This window comes from Zootoca vivipara, chromosome 4 (assembly GCF_963506605.1).
Source record: "Zootoca vivipara chromosome 4, rZooViv1.1, whole genome shotgun sequence".
NCBI lineage: Eukaryota > Metazoa > Chordata > Lepidosauria > Squamata > Lacertidae > Zootoca > Zootoca vivipara.
In genome coordinates this window covers 65652652-65668022 of record NC_083279.1, presented here as the reverse complement: position 1 = coordinate 65668022, position 15371 = coordinate 65652652, and the positions used below count along the sequence as shown (strand labels likewise).

The window sequence follows — 15371 nt, the reverse complement described above, 5'->3', positions numbered from 1 at the left end:
AAGGGTTTCCTGGTTTTCTGTACTGCTAACAGGATTGTTGCATGGTGATGAATAATCAGAATGCGAAGGGCTGGATTAAAAATTGGTTTGTGATACATACTTTAGAAGTTGCCAACCAGTTAATGTTTAGCACCCTTTGGCTGTTGGCAAATCAGAGTTCTGTGTGCCCGTGTTTGTGTACTTGTGATGTTTAGTTGAGCTTTAGGGTAATTTGCTGTAAACGTGTTGGATACATTCTTGAGTCTAATAACTGCACTTAGCTATCTAATTTTAGCCCTCATTATGTTTGCAGTTGCTTTTAAGTTTCCCTTTGCCACCACTATGAAATTGTTTCCTCCTTCAATGTTGTTTCTTACCCGTTGAACGAAATCTGTTTTTCTAAAAAAAAAATCTTTATTAAACTTCAAGGAAAAAAGGGGGGGGGGAATCACTGTTGCCATAGATGCTGTTTCAAAATTACAGCTGGGTGACTATGCAGGTTCACCCACCCACATTCAGTGGGCTTTGTTTTGTTTTGTTTTGGGGAAATTTACCCCCCACAATATACTGAGACATGGAAGCGCATATATATATATATATATATATATATATATATATATGTATGTATGTATATGAATGAAATGTTCTTGGGACAGTGAGAAGGAATAAGCTAGAATACAATGCCATTAGAAATCCCAGTTCAGACACATTCTTAGTGTAAAACATTACACTTTCACCCCCATGTTGAATAAAACAATTACAAATGGAAATTAGCTACATATTCAAGGCATGCTGCTTGGCATATTAAGCATTTCTTTATGGAGTTCTGCTAATACCATAGATCAGAGGTGAAGACACATGCTCCTTCAGATGTTGTTGGACTCCAACATCTACCCCCAATGAGCATGACCAATACTCACAGAAGATGTGAATTGTGGTCCTGCTACAGCCTCCTCATCCCTGCCATAGACAGAGAATTCTGTCCTTCAACAGCTTTGCTTGCCATATTGTTGCAAAAGAACACTCATCTATTTATCCAGGATTTGGCTCACCATTGATACACTTGGATGATGACCATCCATACACCGAAACAAGATTTCTTTCCCAATCTTCCATTGAAATTTGGTTCCCCTTTTTATTATAGAACCTGCTTTCTTGAACTAAGGGAGACCAGAGTTTTAAACAGCACCTCCTGAATTTCCCAGTTCATACTTAAGGCACAAATTCTACATTACGTGGAGTTCTGTATAAATTTCACTTGACTTTTTCATGCTAAAGTAGATTTTGGAGGTCACAGTGGTGGAAGGGGATGTGGGGAAGAGCTGCATACTATCTTCCCATTCATCTGCTTTTCATCCAACTTGAACTTGGCCATTGATGAATGGCAGGAGGCACAAAACTAGCATCCCTGGAGAATGAGGTAAGAGGGAAGTGAGGTCAAGCCTACTGGATGTCCCTTTCCTTGCTCCTTAACTTTTTTTTATCCTTACATCTGCATAGTGCTATATCATCTCTTGGTTGTGCTGAACTGTGACCAAAAGATCATTACACGAGTGGGGCACTCAGATTGATCTGCTATTCAGTATCACGAATTGATCTGAGGGTGTACATGATCATTTTTAACATCCAGTCAACAGTTCAAAAAACAATGAAAAGGTCATAAATAGCTGTTTTTTCTGTTGTTCTTAGAGTGTGATCTTGTACACACTGACTTGAACTTCCTTAGGCTTATTTTTGTTTAGGATGGTGCTGCATGCCTACTTTCGCTAATGATATACAACTTTTCTTTTTAAAAAAATACACTGACTTTTGTTATTAAAGGATGCTGACCTGCTGGAGGTAGAAAGCAAACACTTTGAAGATCTGGAGTTTCAGCAGCTTGAAAATGAGAGCAGGTTAGATGAGGAGAAGGAGAACTTAACACAGCAGCTCCTGCGTGAGGTGGCTGAATATCAACGCAACATTGTCAGTAGAAAGGTAAAACTACTTTAAAAATAAAGTAGGTACCGGTAATATCATTGTTTTCTTGTGGTTTGGTTCCATTTCGTGAGATGTTGTTCTGGTTTGGTTTTGGACCTGGCCAATTCAGTAATGGGTTCATGTTCCAATTCATGTTGAAAAATGTAAATACTATTCATAGGACAGTGGAGATTCACAAAATGTAGTTGAACAAGTTCATCTGTTTACAGAGCAATCCTAAACACATTTACGGAGGCTTACATCCTTGTGGAACTGCTTCCTTCAAGGCCTGAATACTGGGAAATTCATGCAGTCTTTACTTTTTGAAATATGGCAACCCTACCACAAGGTGATGTGATTTGCTTTGGGTTGTTCCAGTTCAGGAAAAAGTAAAGGTTTCCAGTAGTTTTCAGCTCAGATTAATTTAGATTCTGCAATTAAAACTAGCATCCATCCTCAATGTGCTTTCATTTGTGTTTCTTGCTTGAGTACAGCTAACGTTGTAATCTACACTACAAGTTAACATTTCTATATATTATTTGTGAAAATGGCCATTGTATGAAATATATGCAACAACAAGAATTACAGCCAAGAGTTACTGGTGCAAAAGTGTCTTTAGTTTCCTTCCTGGGAGTGTCTTCCTGATCAACAGGATCAGTAGTGCCTACATTATACTCCCAAGCTCATATTGACTATGTTTTGGTGCTATCTTTGTCATAGGAAAAAATTTCTGCCCTCAAAAAACAAGCCAATCATATTGTCCAGCAGGCGCAAAGAGAACAAGATCATTTTGTGAAAGAGAAGAATAACCTCCTAATGATGTTGCAGAGGGTAAGCACTTTTCCTTGATTCAAAGACAGCAACATTATTGAAAGAGAAGTTGCTGAATGACAACTTATTACTAAACTGAAAACTGGTCTGAATGGAAATATTGGATTCTAAAGCTATTTTTGGTCATCTGCATACTATCCCTTGCTTTTTCCTGTAGGACTAATTGCTTGTTAACAGTCATCAACAGGTTTACCATACCCATTGAGTCAATCACCCATCTCCTACTACCCTTCTGAGAAAAACCCCACCCCACCCTCCCACTATATATAAGGGTCTGGTGACTTCTGTTTCAGTGTATCTGAAGAAGTGTGATGCACACGAAAGCTTATACCCAAAACTAACTTTAGTTTGTCTCTAAGTTGCTACGGGAATATTTTTTAATTTTTTATTTCGACTGCGTCAGACCAACACTACCTGAATCTAGCAACATTATTGTACACCTATAATTATCGGAAGATTTTCTTGACAATTGCTCTAAACTCTGCTGTCATTTTGCAGAATGTTTACTAAATGGAATTGATGCCATTCTAAGGTGGGTGTCATCCCTGTTTGTACAGGTGATTTCACAAGCCCTTGGACATGGCCCACTCAGGATTCCAGGCACATAAACGCAACACACAACACACATGTACAGGTTATCCATTCATATTTTATGTGCTTGCCATATACTGGTTAACACATGCCAAAAAACAAGATGCTTGTCAAGCTACCTTAAATACATGGAGAGATAACTGTATACTGGGGTATGATTTGATGATTGGGGTGTGTGTGTGTGTGAAAGGAATGAACAGATACAATGCAATTTTCTTGTGAACAATTCCAAACAGAGGCTGATATCCAATGTGAGTATACTCAAGAGTAGACCCATTGAAATGAATGGCTTCAGTTTTTTAAGACATTGGGTTGCAGTCAAAGCTAATCCTATTCTGAGTAATCCTATTAAAATTAATGAAGATGACAAAATTTGGTCCATTAATTTCACTGGGTATCTCCGTGACCTACTTGAGCATCACCAGAAACATCCGTCCATCACTTCATTAATTTTTTAGTCTAGTTTTGTTATTTCTGAAGAGTACAAACAAAGCCTGAGACTGTTTGTGATCCTCTGTGTGTGTTCTGTCATAGAAGTGACTGTCAACATTTGTATCTGAAATATAACTTATGTCTGCTAACAGGAGAAGGAGAACCTTTGTAATCTAGAAAAGAAATACTCTTCACTATCGGGAGGAAAAGGCTTCCCCCTAAGTCCCAGCAGTCTAAAAGAGGTAAAAATGTGAAATTTGGGAGAAGGAGAGAGAAAGCAGTCACTGTTCTCCGTATTAGATGGTGATTTAGAGCTGCACATTTTATAATATTCAGTGTGAAATTACGTGTGGTCCAGTCTCCTTTGTGTGTAAATGGTTTGCATATATGTTTTTTTAAAGATACCCTGTTTCTCATATTTTAAGACATACCCATAAAATAAGCCATAGCAGGATTTTTAAGCATTCAAGGAATATAAGCCATACCCCAAAAATAAGACATAGTGATAGGCGCAGCAGCAATGCCGGCCGCGGCAGGAGGAGGAGGAAAAAATAAGACATCCCTTGAAAATAAGCCATAGTGTGTTTTTTTGAGGAAAAAATAAATATAAGACATGTCTTATAATATGAGAAACACGGTAGTTAGCCATGCAGGATTTATATAAAATTTGACATAATTTTATCCCTCTTTGTCGGGTTTGGGGTTGTTTTTGTGTATGTCTGTAAATAAGCATCCATTGTGCTTTTCCCAGCATCCATACAGGCACATGTCATTGTGTCTACTTTATGGTGGCATGGTATTCTTGTGTTGAAAATAAATATACCAAAATGACTCCTTCCAGTGTGCACATGCAAACATAGTGGTCTCACCCTTCATACAAAATTAAAATAATGAAAACTAACTCCTACAGATATAATAAGTGTTTTTCTGAAGCCATTCTCATACCTTCCAAAATATAGTTCCTCAAAACCAAAGTTAAATGTCCAGAAATTTCCATCTGTTCCAGAATATTTCACCCCAAAATAAATCATTCATTTCTAGACTATTTCAACAATTCTGCCAGTGTTCTTGCAAGAGTACTTTTCAGGGACTAAATTCAGTTAGGATTTTTAGAAAGCACATTCTCTTCCAATATATCCTCCTGCAGCTTGCTTTTGCCTACAACCTTTGTGCTGCTTTTGCTACTGCTGCTGCTAATGAAATCCTAGACTTATTTATACTTTTAACAGAGAATTGCAGCTACTCTGATGACCTTAACAAAACCCTAGCTCATGAAGGTGTCCCTAAATTATTAAATTGCCATTAATCTATTTTGATATTAACCAAAAAAAGTGAAATTTGAAGGGAGGGTATTGCTTAGGATCAACAAAAACCTGCATCTAATTGCAGTATAGCAACTCATTGAAATGCACTGGAATAAAGGCAGCCTCCCTTTGGCAGAGATTCATGCTCTTAAATGATTTTTACCATGCCTTTGGAATTTTTCTTTCTCCCCCCACCCTCCGGCACCCCAATAGTTTGTAAACCATGCAGGGAGCCATTTTTTAAAACAAACAAACATATTCTCTTGAAGAACTGCCCTCACATGGTTGTAGTTCGTAAAGCTACCACATTTTAATCTGTGGTACATGAAATAGCTACATGAGGGCCAATAGTGGGAGCTACCTTTGAAATCTAGCAGTATTTTTACATTTAAATGTATTGAACAAAACATACTAAGTTATAATGGTTCTACCTCATTATGAAAACCAGATATAATGATAACAATTTTGTTTACGGTAAATTAAAGCATTCAGATTTTCAGTGCTTGTAATTTCAATTTTAAAAAACATTTTAATGAAACTTTTTTGTAATACCACAGAAATTGGCTGGATCACTCTAAACTAACTTTCACAGCACACCGGGAACCTTAATACTCTTGCATGCCCTTTAGCTTGTGCTTCTTCTTATGTTTAACTTCTGAATTCCTCCCTTTAGGGTTATGTGAGTGTAAATGACATTAGTGAGCCGTATGGCAATTCCACGAATATATCCCCTTCCACTCAAGCCCCCACGGCTGCTGAGGCTGTTCCTTCCACAGCTGGCCTGATGAGCCAGACTCAAAATACAGAGGTTTGTTCTGAGAGACATTTCCTGTTTGTATGCATTTTGCTTGCAACGTTCTGTTCCCTTGGTTTTTGCAGCTTCATGGTAAAACTGCATATATCCAATTTAAAAGAGAGCTAAATTTAGTTTTATACCTAGTGTTTCAGGGAGAAAACTCAGGTTTAAGACTTGGGGCTATCTAAACATCTCCGCACCTTGGGAAGAATACTGCAACTGAACCAGAAGCTCTATAGAGTCGTACCTTGGAAGTTGAACCAAATCAGTTCAAGAAGTCCATTCGACTTCCAAAATGTTCGGAAACCAAAGTGTGGCTTCTGAATGGCTGCAGGAAGTGCCACTCTTAACCACTACACCACACTGGCTCTCTTAACTAAGGCCCAGTTAACTAATTACTTTCTCTTCAGTAAGGGGAAAGGATGTTTGAGAGGTATACCAGGCTGAAATAAGGGAGAAACCTTTGAAAAGGAGGTACAGTATATTAATTATGGATCCCCAAAATTTGGGTTCTCTTCCAAACCTGTGCCAACGTTTTGCAACGAACCCACCCCCATTTTCTTCAGCACCTCCCAAACTGAGTAATTGATACACCAAACCTTGAAAAGGTACATTGACATTGTAGAGTCAGCCTTTTAGAGAGCTTAATATCATATGGCATTTGGACAACAGACCAAGTACTTGGGTATGACTTCTGTGGAATGAGGTTTAAACCACATACGGTAAATTTGGTTTAACTAAATTGTGGAGCTCACTCAAACATCACTTGGTGGAATTTAACATTGTGAGTGTGTAAAATGTTTTAAGCTCTTTATGTCCCGTTAATTTATACAATTTTTAGTTTATCCCTAGATGGCATTTTCTTCACACTGTTTCCTGGTTGCTTTGCCAGGTGTTTCTTGTGACTGTTTTGGGGGGGGGGGGAGCACCTTTTTATCTAGGAAAAGAAGTAATTCCATATCCAGAAATATTTAACTGCTGTCATAAATAATACATACATAATGTACATTAGCTGCAGGAATTGAGCCTGGTATATCTAATTTTAATCCAAACACTTTAGCCACAAAAGCAGTTAAATCTGTAAAAACATATGTTTTTCATTTCGCCATCAGCATTCATACATTTTATTGCTTTAGTTTCGATAGCCCCAGATCTGCTTTCACCCAGTAGAATGCTGCAAGCCCTTAAGTGAACTCCTTCGACAGAAAATGCTGCTTGCCTGCTTTCTCTGCACCTGCCTGTTATCACCTGTGGGTTGCACCTCATGCTTCTCATACACATGGGCCAGGCATCCCCAAACTGCGGCCCTCCAGATGTTTTGGCCTACAACTCCCATGATCCCTAGCTAACAGGACCAGTGGTCGGGGAAGATGAGAATTGTAGTCCAAAATATCTGGGGGGCCGAAGTTTGGGGATGCCTGACATAGGCTGATGAAGCAAGTCCAGATGTTGTTGAAGCAAGCCCAGATTCCCCAGACGTTGTTGAACTACATCCAACATCATACCCAGAAAGCATGGCAGGTGGTCAAGGATGTTGAGAGTTGTAGTCCAACAACATCTGGGGACACAGGGTTGGAATAGGCTGCTTTGTACTACCATAAAATGCTTCTCTATGTGTGCATTGCTGTCAGCTTGTGTGTCATCCTGTTTAGAAGCCTCTGAACGTAATTTCTCTCTTTCCTATAAAGCTAAGATCGCCTCTCTGTTCTGGATTTGTGTTTCCTCACTCCATTTCTCCTTGCCCTCTTGCACAACTTTCACCAGCCCACTCGTCTGAGGTCAGGGCTGCAAATGTAGAGCCTTTTCCTTTACCCGACACACCACCACCTCTTCCAGCTAAGAAACACCGAAGGCAGTCACAGGTAACCTGCCTGAAAGCCGACTGCCTTGATAACCATGTAATTATTTTTGCACGGACTTTTCTGCTTCATTCGGAGGGAGTGCATGCAAAACAGGCAGCCATGAAATCCTGCCAACAAATCAGGTGTTGGAAGGGAGTGAGGAGGGCGGGCGGGGGGGGGGGGGAGGAGGAGGCAGGATTCTAACATTTTCTAAAGGACTTTGCATGCACAGTGCCCCCAGCAGCCTTTTTTACACGTGCATAGTGCCCTGAGCTGTATCACGGTGTTCATCTCACAGTTTCTAGGTCAAACTAGCAGAGTTCAGTGCATAAGGGGCGAGAGACCCACTTACAATCTGTTCTTGCTTCTTTGGATGTCAGTAGTTATTTAAATATCTGTATAAGATTTTTAAAAGTTATCCTCATCTTCCTGATGTTTGCCAGCTGATATTTTCTGTTAATGAGAGCCGCACAGTAAAATATATTAACAGTGAAATAATAATAATAATAATAATAATAATAATAATAATAATAATTTGTTATTTATACCCCACCCATCTGGCCGGGTCCCCCTGCCACTCTGGGCGGCTTCCAACACACATTAAAATACATTAAAATATCACAGATTAAAAACTTCCCTAACCAGGGCTGCCTTTAGGTATTTTCTAAATGTCAGGTAGTTGTTTATCTCTCTGACCTCTGATGGGAGGGCATTCCACAGGGCGGGTACCACTACCGAGAAGGCCCTCTGCCTGGTTCCCTGTAGCTTTGCTTCTCACAGTGAGGGAACCGCCAGAAGGCACTCGGCGCTGGATCTCAGTGTCCGGGCTGAACAATGGGGGTGGAGACGCTCCTTTAGGTATACAGGACCGAGGCCATTTAGGGCTTTAAAGGTCATATAGATATTAAAAAGCATGGGGGAGAATAAATGTTTTATTCAACAACTTGGTCTTGTATTTATGGCATGTAGAAATGCTACAGCTGTTACTTCAGAAATCTCAACTGAGAGAGGCATTTGCAATCAATAGTTTGCAACAGTCGGAATGCCAATGCTAGATTAAGTTTCAAACATTTATTTTAATAGAATAAGATTTGCTTATTTTCTTTCAGTACTGTGTACGGATTAAACTTCTAAAAGGTAGTAGTAGCCAGTTTGAGATCATACTAAACTGAAACTGCAGGACAATTAGTTGGATCCAAAGCACTCTGATCATGGAAGAAATGTGTGGACGCAGAGAGGCTTTCTACAAGTGGAACCTTCCTTCATGAATGGAGCATTGATTGGATGGAACACATAATATAGGAGATGGAAACCTGTAACACCCAAGTTTTCTTATTTATGGAATTTGTACACTACCCTTGATCCAACAGATCTCTGGGAAGTTCACAGCATAAAAATACAATATAGAAACACAAAATAAAAACAGTAACAACAACAACAAAACAATCACTACAACCCCCCCCTCACTTTCCTGCAAACACATTTAAAAAGATATAGGATGTCAGTCAGCCAAAGGCCTGCTTGAAGAGGAGTGTTTTCGCCTGGCACCTAAAGGTGTATAAGGCTGCAGGCAGACCTCCCTTTGTGGGATTAAATCAGATTCATCTTAAGGAAGCCTGTTGGCCTGTATAAAGCTGTGTATTTATTTATTTATTTTAAAAAACCTACTATGAGTCAAATCACAATGCCACAATTATACCAAATAACTTTGTCCTTTTGTTCAAACAATAGTTGGCATTATGCATCATTTCTGTAGCATTGTTTCATGTCCAATGTGCTCAGTCTTTTTACCTTAGTGAAAATTTCACAGCTAACTTTTGGTTATTTTTAACCATCCTAAAATGGGACAGCAGATTCACGATCAGTAAGATTTGTATCCAGTGTCCTATTCAGAACACAAGAGGGCAACAAACTCTGCATAAGAAGAGGCTGCAGGATCAGGTCAATGGCCCATCTAGTCCAGCATCCTGTTCCCACAGTGGCCAACGTGGGGCAGCCATGAGCATGGGGCTGTACATGCTTGTCCTGTCTGCAACATTCTCTACTGTTCCATCATGAGCAGGAATATCTGACGGACTATTCTAAGTGCCCTCGTCCGAACATACTTAGAATCCTACACACAGCTGGGAGCCTTGATTGTGCAGATTGACACGGAAGAGTCTAGCACTCAGCCAAACACACTTTGAATCCCCTTACAGAGTTTTCTTCTCAATGCATGAAGGTTGATGTTAGGGCAGGAGTAGAGCACATGCCCTCATCCTACTCCTTAAGTTTCTGCCCTCACATCTTCTCTTGGATGCCTGAATACTATCCCAAATGATTCAAAGCCTCCTCATTGAAACTTGTCTTCATCGAAACTTGTCCAGGGAATCTTCCTTGTAATTTTAATTATATTAAATCACCCTTGGATTTTTTAAAGGCACTATTATTTTAAATCTGTGAAACTGTAAAACATTTCTCTTTTTGGTTTGTGTGTGTGCTGTAATTTCTATGCACTTAAGAATTTTTAAACAGAGAAACTCTCCCCTACTGGCTTTTGTTTCCCTTGTCCTGTTTTGGGCTGTGTTTTCAAACAGCATTTAGGTTTGTTTGTTTGTTTGTTTAAGAACTGCACCTTGTTTAACGCCAACATTTACAGCATACAGGCTCCCATATGATCACACTGCAATTTCATATTTTTTAAGCACTTCCGAAATCTGGAAGAGAGGAAGAAGCAGCATAAAGGGGGCCCATACATGAGTGATACCTTGCCACGCAAGAAGCCAGCTGCTTCCGTGTCTCCCCATTTCAGCAGTTCTACTCTTGGAAGGAGTGTCAAGGTGATTATAGATTATAATATCTAGGTTACAGAAGTATTTAGTTCATCAAAGACAAGCAGGAATGTAATTTCTCAATTTGCTTTAATTTTTGCATCCTGTTGTGTAGTCTGTGAATCCTTTTACTTTATTCCTATTTTACTTCTTTGTTATTTCTTACCTTAATCTCTTTGTCTTAAATTGAGCAGCCCAGATTCTTTTGATTGTACTGCAGTGTTACTGGGTGTGCTGGCTGAAATGAGCAGAAACAGTTTCAGATAAGGCAAAGCCACCATTGGACAGCATGGATGGCTGATATTTGTGAATGCTAATCCCTATTGTTTTCTGCAGGGCCATCCTCCACTTGGACAAAGCAACAGCTGTGGCAGCGTACTCCCTCATTGTTTGGGAACTATGACCAAAGAGTCTGAACCAAGGAGGATGCATAAAGGTAAGGCTGTTTAAAAATTATCTTCATACACTGCAACACAATGCCATTGAAAGGGAAATCCCATTTACACTAATCAGTTTTTCTTTTTAATTTGATAAATGGAAAATGCATTCATTCAGCTGCAATGCTTTTTTGAGTCGTAAATTAATTAAGTTTTCTTAATATAATTATTGATGGCACACCACAATGGGAAATGGCATGATTCTATTTGAATTATTTTATACACAAAGCACTCTGTTCTTGCATAAGTGTGTGCATAATACTCTCAACAAGTGGGTAATATCTTTCCCAGTGCAACCTTATTTGTGTCTGCTCAGAGAGAAGCCCCCTTGAATACAGTAGGACTTGAAAATGCTTAGGATTGTGCTGTGTATAGAATTATAGCTTTAGACTGATTAAAAAGGCGGACACCTTGCTTAGAAAATAGATACTCCTGTGAAACTTCATGGTTCGTGATCCTGCATATTATTCTGACTCGTCCTTGAGCATACCAGCCTTTCAGAGCCTGGTGCTCTTACCAAATAGACTGTTTGTTCAGTCTATTGTTTGGGAAGATTCGTGCATATCCAGTCCCTGTGCACTACAATGTGCACATTATATAATGCATTTATATTGCATAATATAATGCAATTTAAAGTGACAGCTTCGACCTTAAATACCTTTTCCTTCATTACGACTGGTCCATTAGATGCCCCAAAATGCCTACCTATACCAGGCATCCCCAAACTTGGACCTCTAGATGTTTTCAGACTACAACTCCCATCATAACTAGCTAACAGGACCAGTGGTCAGGGATGATGGGAATTGTAGTCCCAAAACATCTGGAGGGCCGAGTTTGAGGATGCCTGGCCTATACAGTCGTACCTTGGAATCCGTCCCGGAAGTCCGTTCGACTTCCAGAACGTTCGGAAACCAAAGCATGGCTTCTGATTGCGGCGTTTGGGAGCCAAAACGTTTGAGAACTAAGGTGTTTGAAAACCAAGGTATGACTGTAGTAACTTCTTCTTTATTAATGCTTAAGATAACTACTGCAGTACTTGTGTTTAGTCTTAATGAGTCTTCATTTGACATTAATTACTTGCAACAGAAACTCTTGGCTAAGCAGAGTTTTATGAGTTGGTAACTGATTAATATTTGGATTAACCCAGATGCTGTTGGACTCCAACTCCCATCAGCCCCAGCTGGCACAACCAATGGTCAGGGACGATGGCAGCTGTATTCCAATAGCAACTGGAGCCACTGTTTCCCCATCCCTGAACTAAACCATTAATGGAGAAAACCTTATGTTTCTTAGCTGTGAATCTTCTGCAACCATTCAGATGATTGCAGCATTACTACTATGCAAATGCACATTAAAGGGACCTAAAGAGAACTACATTAAGGCAAATGGGACCTCATAACCTTAGAAGCCTTTATTTCTGCAGCTGCCTTTTTGTCTGTGGACTAAGGCAAGGCGAGTCGGGCTTTTCACATATGCAGGAGTCATCAAGAAGTGTAATCCTAAACATGGAATTTATTCCTGGTAAATGCATGCAGGATTGCAACGGAAAAAGTGGTGTAGGTTACAATTATTAAAAGTAATTCAGACTTTTAGATTGTGATGTGGTCTCCCAAGAGAGCTAGGTACCAGTAACTTTAAAATTATTTCTTAGGGACTTACAACTGAAGCACATGTGCATTTATTTGAAATTAAGTTCAAATAGGACTGTAGCCCCAAATAAACTCTACTAAATAAATTTGTGCCCCAAGACATAGATTAGCCAGTTTATCTTTGCCATGTCTGCATTCTGTGCTTATAGCTCTCTTTTTAGCCTAATTATTTTATACTGCTTTTACACTTTTTATTTTTTTATGTCTTATTTAAATCAGGAAAAGGCAGAAAAGGTATGAGGAATGTTCTTTGTGTGGCTGTATGTGTTTGCTTTTGTGGTTGTCACTGAAAAAAGGGACACCATCAAGTCATTCAGAATCAGCAAATGTGGAAATTCTAAAGTTCCTTTAATTTTTTTCTGGTGGATGTGGTGATTTTTTGTAGCTCCCTTCAGGCTACATTCATGTTCAAGCAGCCTGGCTTCTATCATTTTGCCCTCCTATCTATGTGATGGAGAAGTCTGCTGCATTTATGAAGACTTGTATGATCTAGAACCCTGAGGAGTCAGGGTTCCACATCACGGAGAGAGCTTAACTGCATTTTCAGCAGGCTTCCCCATTGCAGTCAATCCCCCAACATGTGAGTGGCAGGGGATGAGACAATGGAAGACAGCATGGCTCCATGATCCTCGTTATAATATACCATCTCATGTTGGGAAACACCTAAAGAGGGCTTTAAAGAATGTTTGAAAATAAACTTTGCCCACTGTTGCTGCTGCCAGCTTGGATTTGCAAAACTTGAAATGAAACACATTGAAAGTTAACCACCCGATGCCTTCTGTGTTGCCTAGTCTCAAGTATTTATTTTCATGCAACTCCTCTGCTGCTGACATATAAACCTGATGTTTCTTCAGAGTCAATCTGGTTCATATGTCAGCAACAGAGGATTCGCATGAAAATGAATAAGAGAAGACACAGATTCTAGATATCTGTTCACACTCTTGGCAGTACAGCCATGCCAACCAGTTTTAGAAAACGTGCTAACCCACAAAATTGTCTCGCATCCTGCTTTTCTATGATACGTGAGTCTTTTCTGCCTTTTTGTGCTGAAGGATGCAAAAAGATTATCTAGCATAATAAAGAAGAAGAAGCGGAACAAAACATCAACAATAAAGTTGGACATCTCCATTTTTTCTGGGTTGACAACTTCAGAAAGAAGTGACAAATTATTTGTGTTTGCAGCACATAGGAGAAGTAGGCTGGTCTATATAACACTGATCCAAAATAATAAAAAGGGGGTATTTTAAAGGATTTATGTTTACTTGACTGTGTTCCTTATTGAAAACCAAAACCTTTGGGACAAATAATTGTGATTTCAACATAGATTGCATTTGAAAACGTTATTATAATAACATTTAAATAACTGGTACTGCTTTTTAAAATTTGTTTTACTTCTAGTAATCTCCCCCCTCCCACTCTAAAAACCTTTAACCCAGTTTGCTTTTCTATCAGATGTAGTCTTGCATGTCTTCCTGGATTAAAGCTAAACTAAACTGAATGCTGTAGTTTTCCTCTGGATTAATAACTTCAGATTTAGTAGAGTATCTTTTGTGCTTAAGTGTCTGCAGCACTCCTAAACAGCTAAATGCTGTTGGAGGCAGAACAAACCTCCAAAATAATTTTCCCTCTCCCCAAAATGCCCACCCCTGACCCAACACTTGCTGTGGTGCTGCAATGCATTGCTACATGTTATGAATAACTCTTCCCTCCTGCGCTCAAGACTTTCAATATTTGCTGAGACAAACAGGAAAGCCAGTTCAGCTGATTGCACCAAACAGTGTTACACCTATTTCTTGTTCACCAATGCAAAATTAATATATTGAATTCGCTATCACCAAGTATGTAACGGTCACTACATCACATAGCTTTTTTAAAGGGATTAGCTGAATTCATAGGGAATAGCCAAATACGAAGATGTATACAGTGGAACTTCGACTTACGAATGACTCGACAACTGATTTTTTCGACTTACGAATGGGGCTAATGGCATCCTGCTTTTCTATGGCACATGAGTCTTTTTTCGCTTACAAATGTCTCGACATCCGGGAAAAAACCACGGCGGTTTTAGATAGGGATTTTTCGACGTACGAATTTTTAGATAGGGTTGCTTCGACTTACGAATTTTTCCGTTTCCAATGCATTCCTATGGGAAATCGCGTTTCCAATGGCGTTTTCCGACTTATGAATTTTTCGACCTAATACGGAAGGTGCCTTCGGAACGGATTAAATTCGTAAGTCGAGGCACCACTGGATCTTTAAACGCCAGTTGCCACAGACAAACAACCAAGGTAATGGCGTCACTTCCTCGCAAGCACCCGATGCATCTGGATAGCCCAGATCCCATCCAAAATTTATTTCTCCCAGATCCACTTCATTACATTCTCTCGCCTACTACTCAACCTTACTACTTGCTTTTTCTTGTTTAGTCCCTGTAGCACAATCCTCATTTCTCTCCTTCAGTTTGTAATGGGCTGCCAGGAGGGCTTTTCCCAGCACAACACTCAACATTAATCTATAGGAGCAGGCGGGGTACACTCTTTTCCACTAGCAGCACCAGACCACAGCTCAGAGCTTCTAAAACATGGAAATTATGGCTATGGACATGCATGTGCAATAGTTTTTAAAGGATTTGTGTGTGTGTGTGTGTGCCTTTTTCCAAAATGGTGGTTAGTGTTGGCATGCTGCGACAACAATGAGCCTCAGTGCTTACCGACTCAGGACTCACAATTCCTTCTAATGTCT

General features: G+C 39.6%; 1 protein-coding gene across 11 annotated transcripts in view; it reads left to right on the top strand.

Moving 5' to 3' along the window:
* PHLDB2 (pleckstrin homology like domain family B member 2) overlaps positions 1-15371 on the top strand; it is a 77058-nt gene that overhangs the window by 50342 nt on the left and 11345 nt on the right. For 7 of the 11 annotated variants that reach the window (XM_060273678.1, XM_060273676.1, XM_060273677.1 and 4 more), the window contains 7 exons: positions 1801-1956; positions 2659-2769; positions 3945-4034; positions 5770-5904; positions 7581-7754; positions 10418-10552; positions 10880-10979. In XM_060273678.1, coding sequence (XP_060129661.1) covers positions 1801-1956; positions 2659-2769; positions 3945-4034; positions 5770-5904; positions 7581-7754; positions 10418-10552; positions 10880-10979 — 901 coding nt within the window. The remainder of the gene's footprint in view (positions 1-1800; positions 1957-2658; positions 2770-3944; positions 4035-5769; positions 5905-7580; positions 7755-10417; positions 10553-10879; positions 10980-15371) is intronic. The other 4 variants (XM_035116344.2, XM_035116342.2, XM_060273680.1 and 1 more) reach the window with 2 other exon arrangements.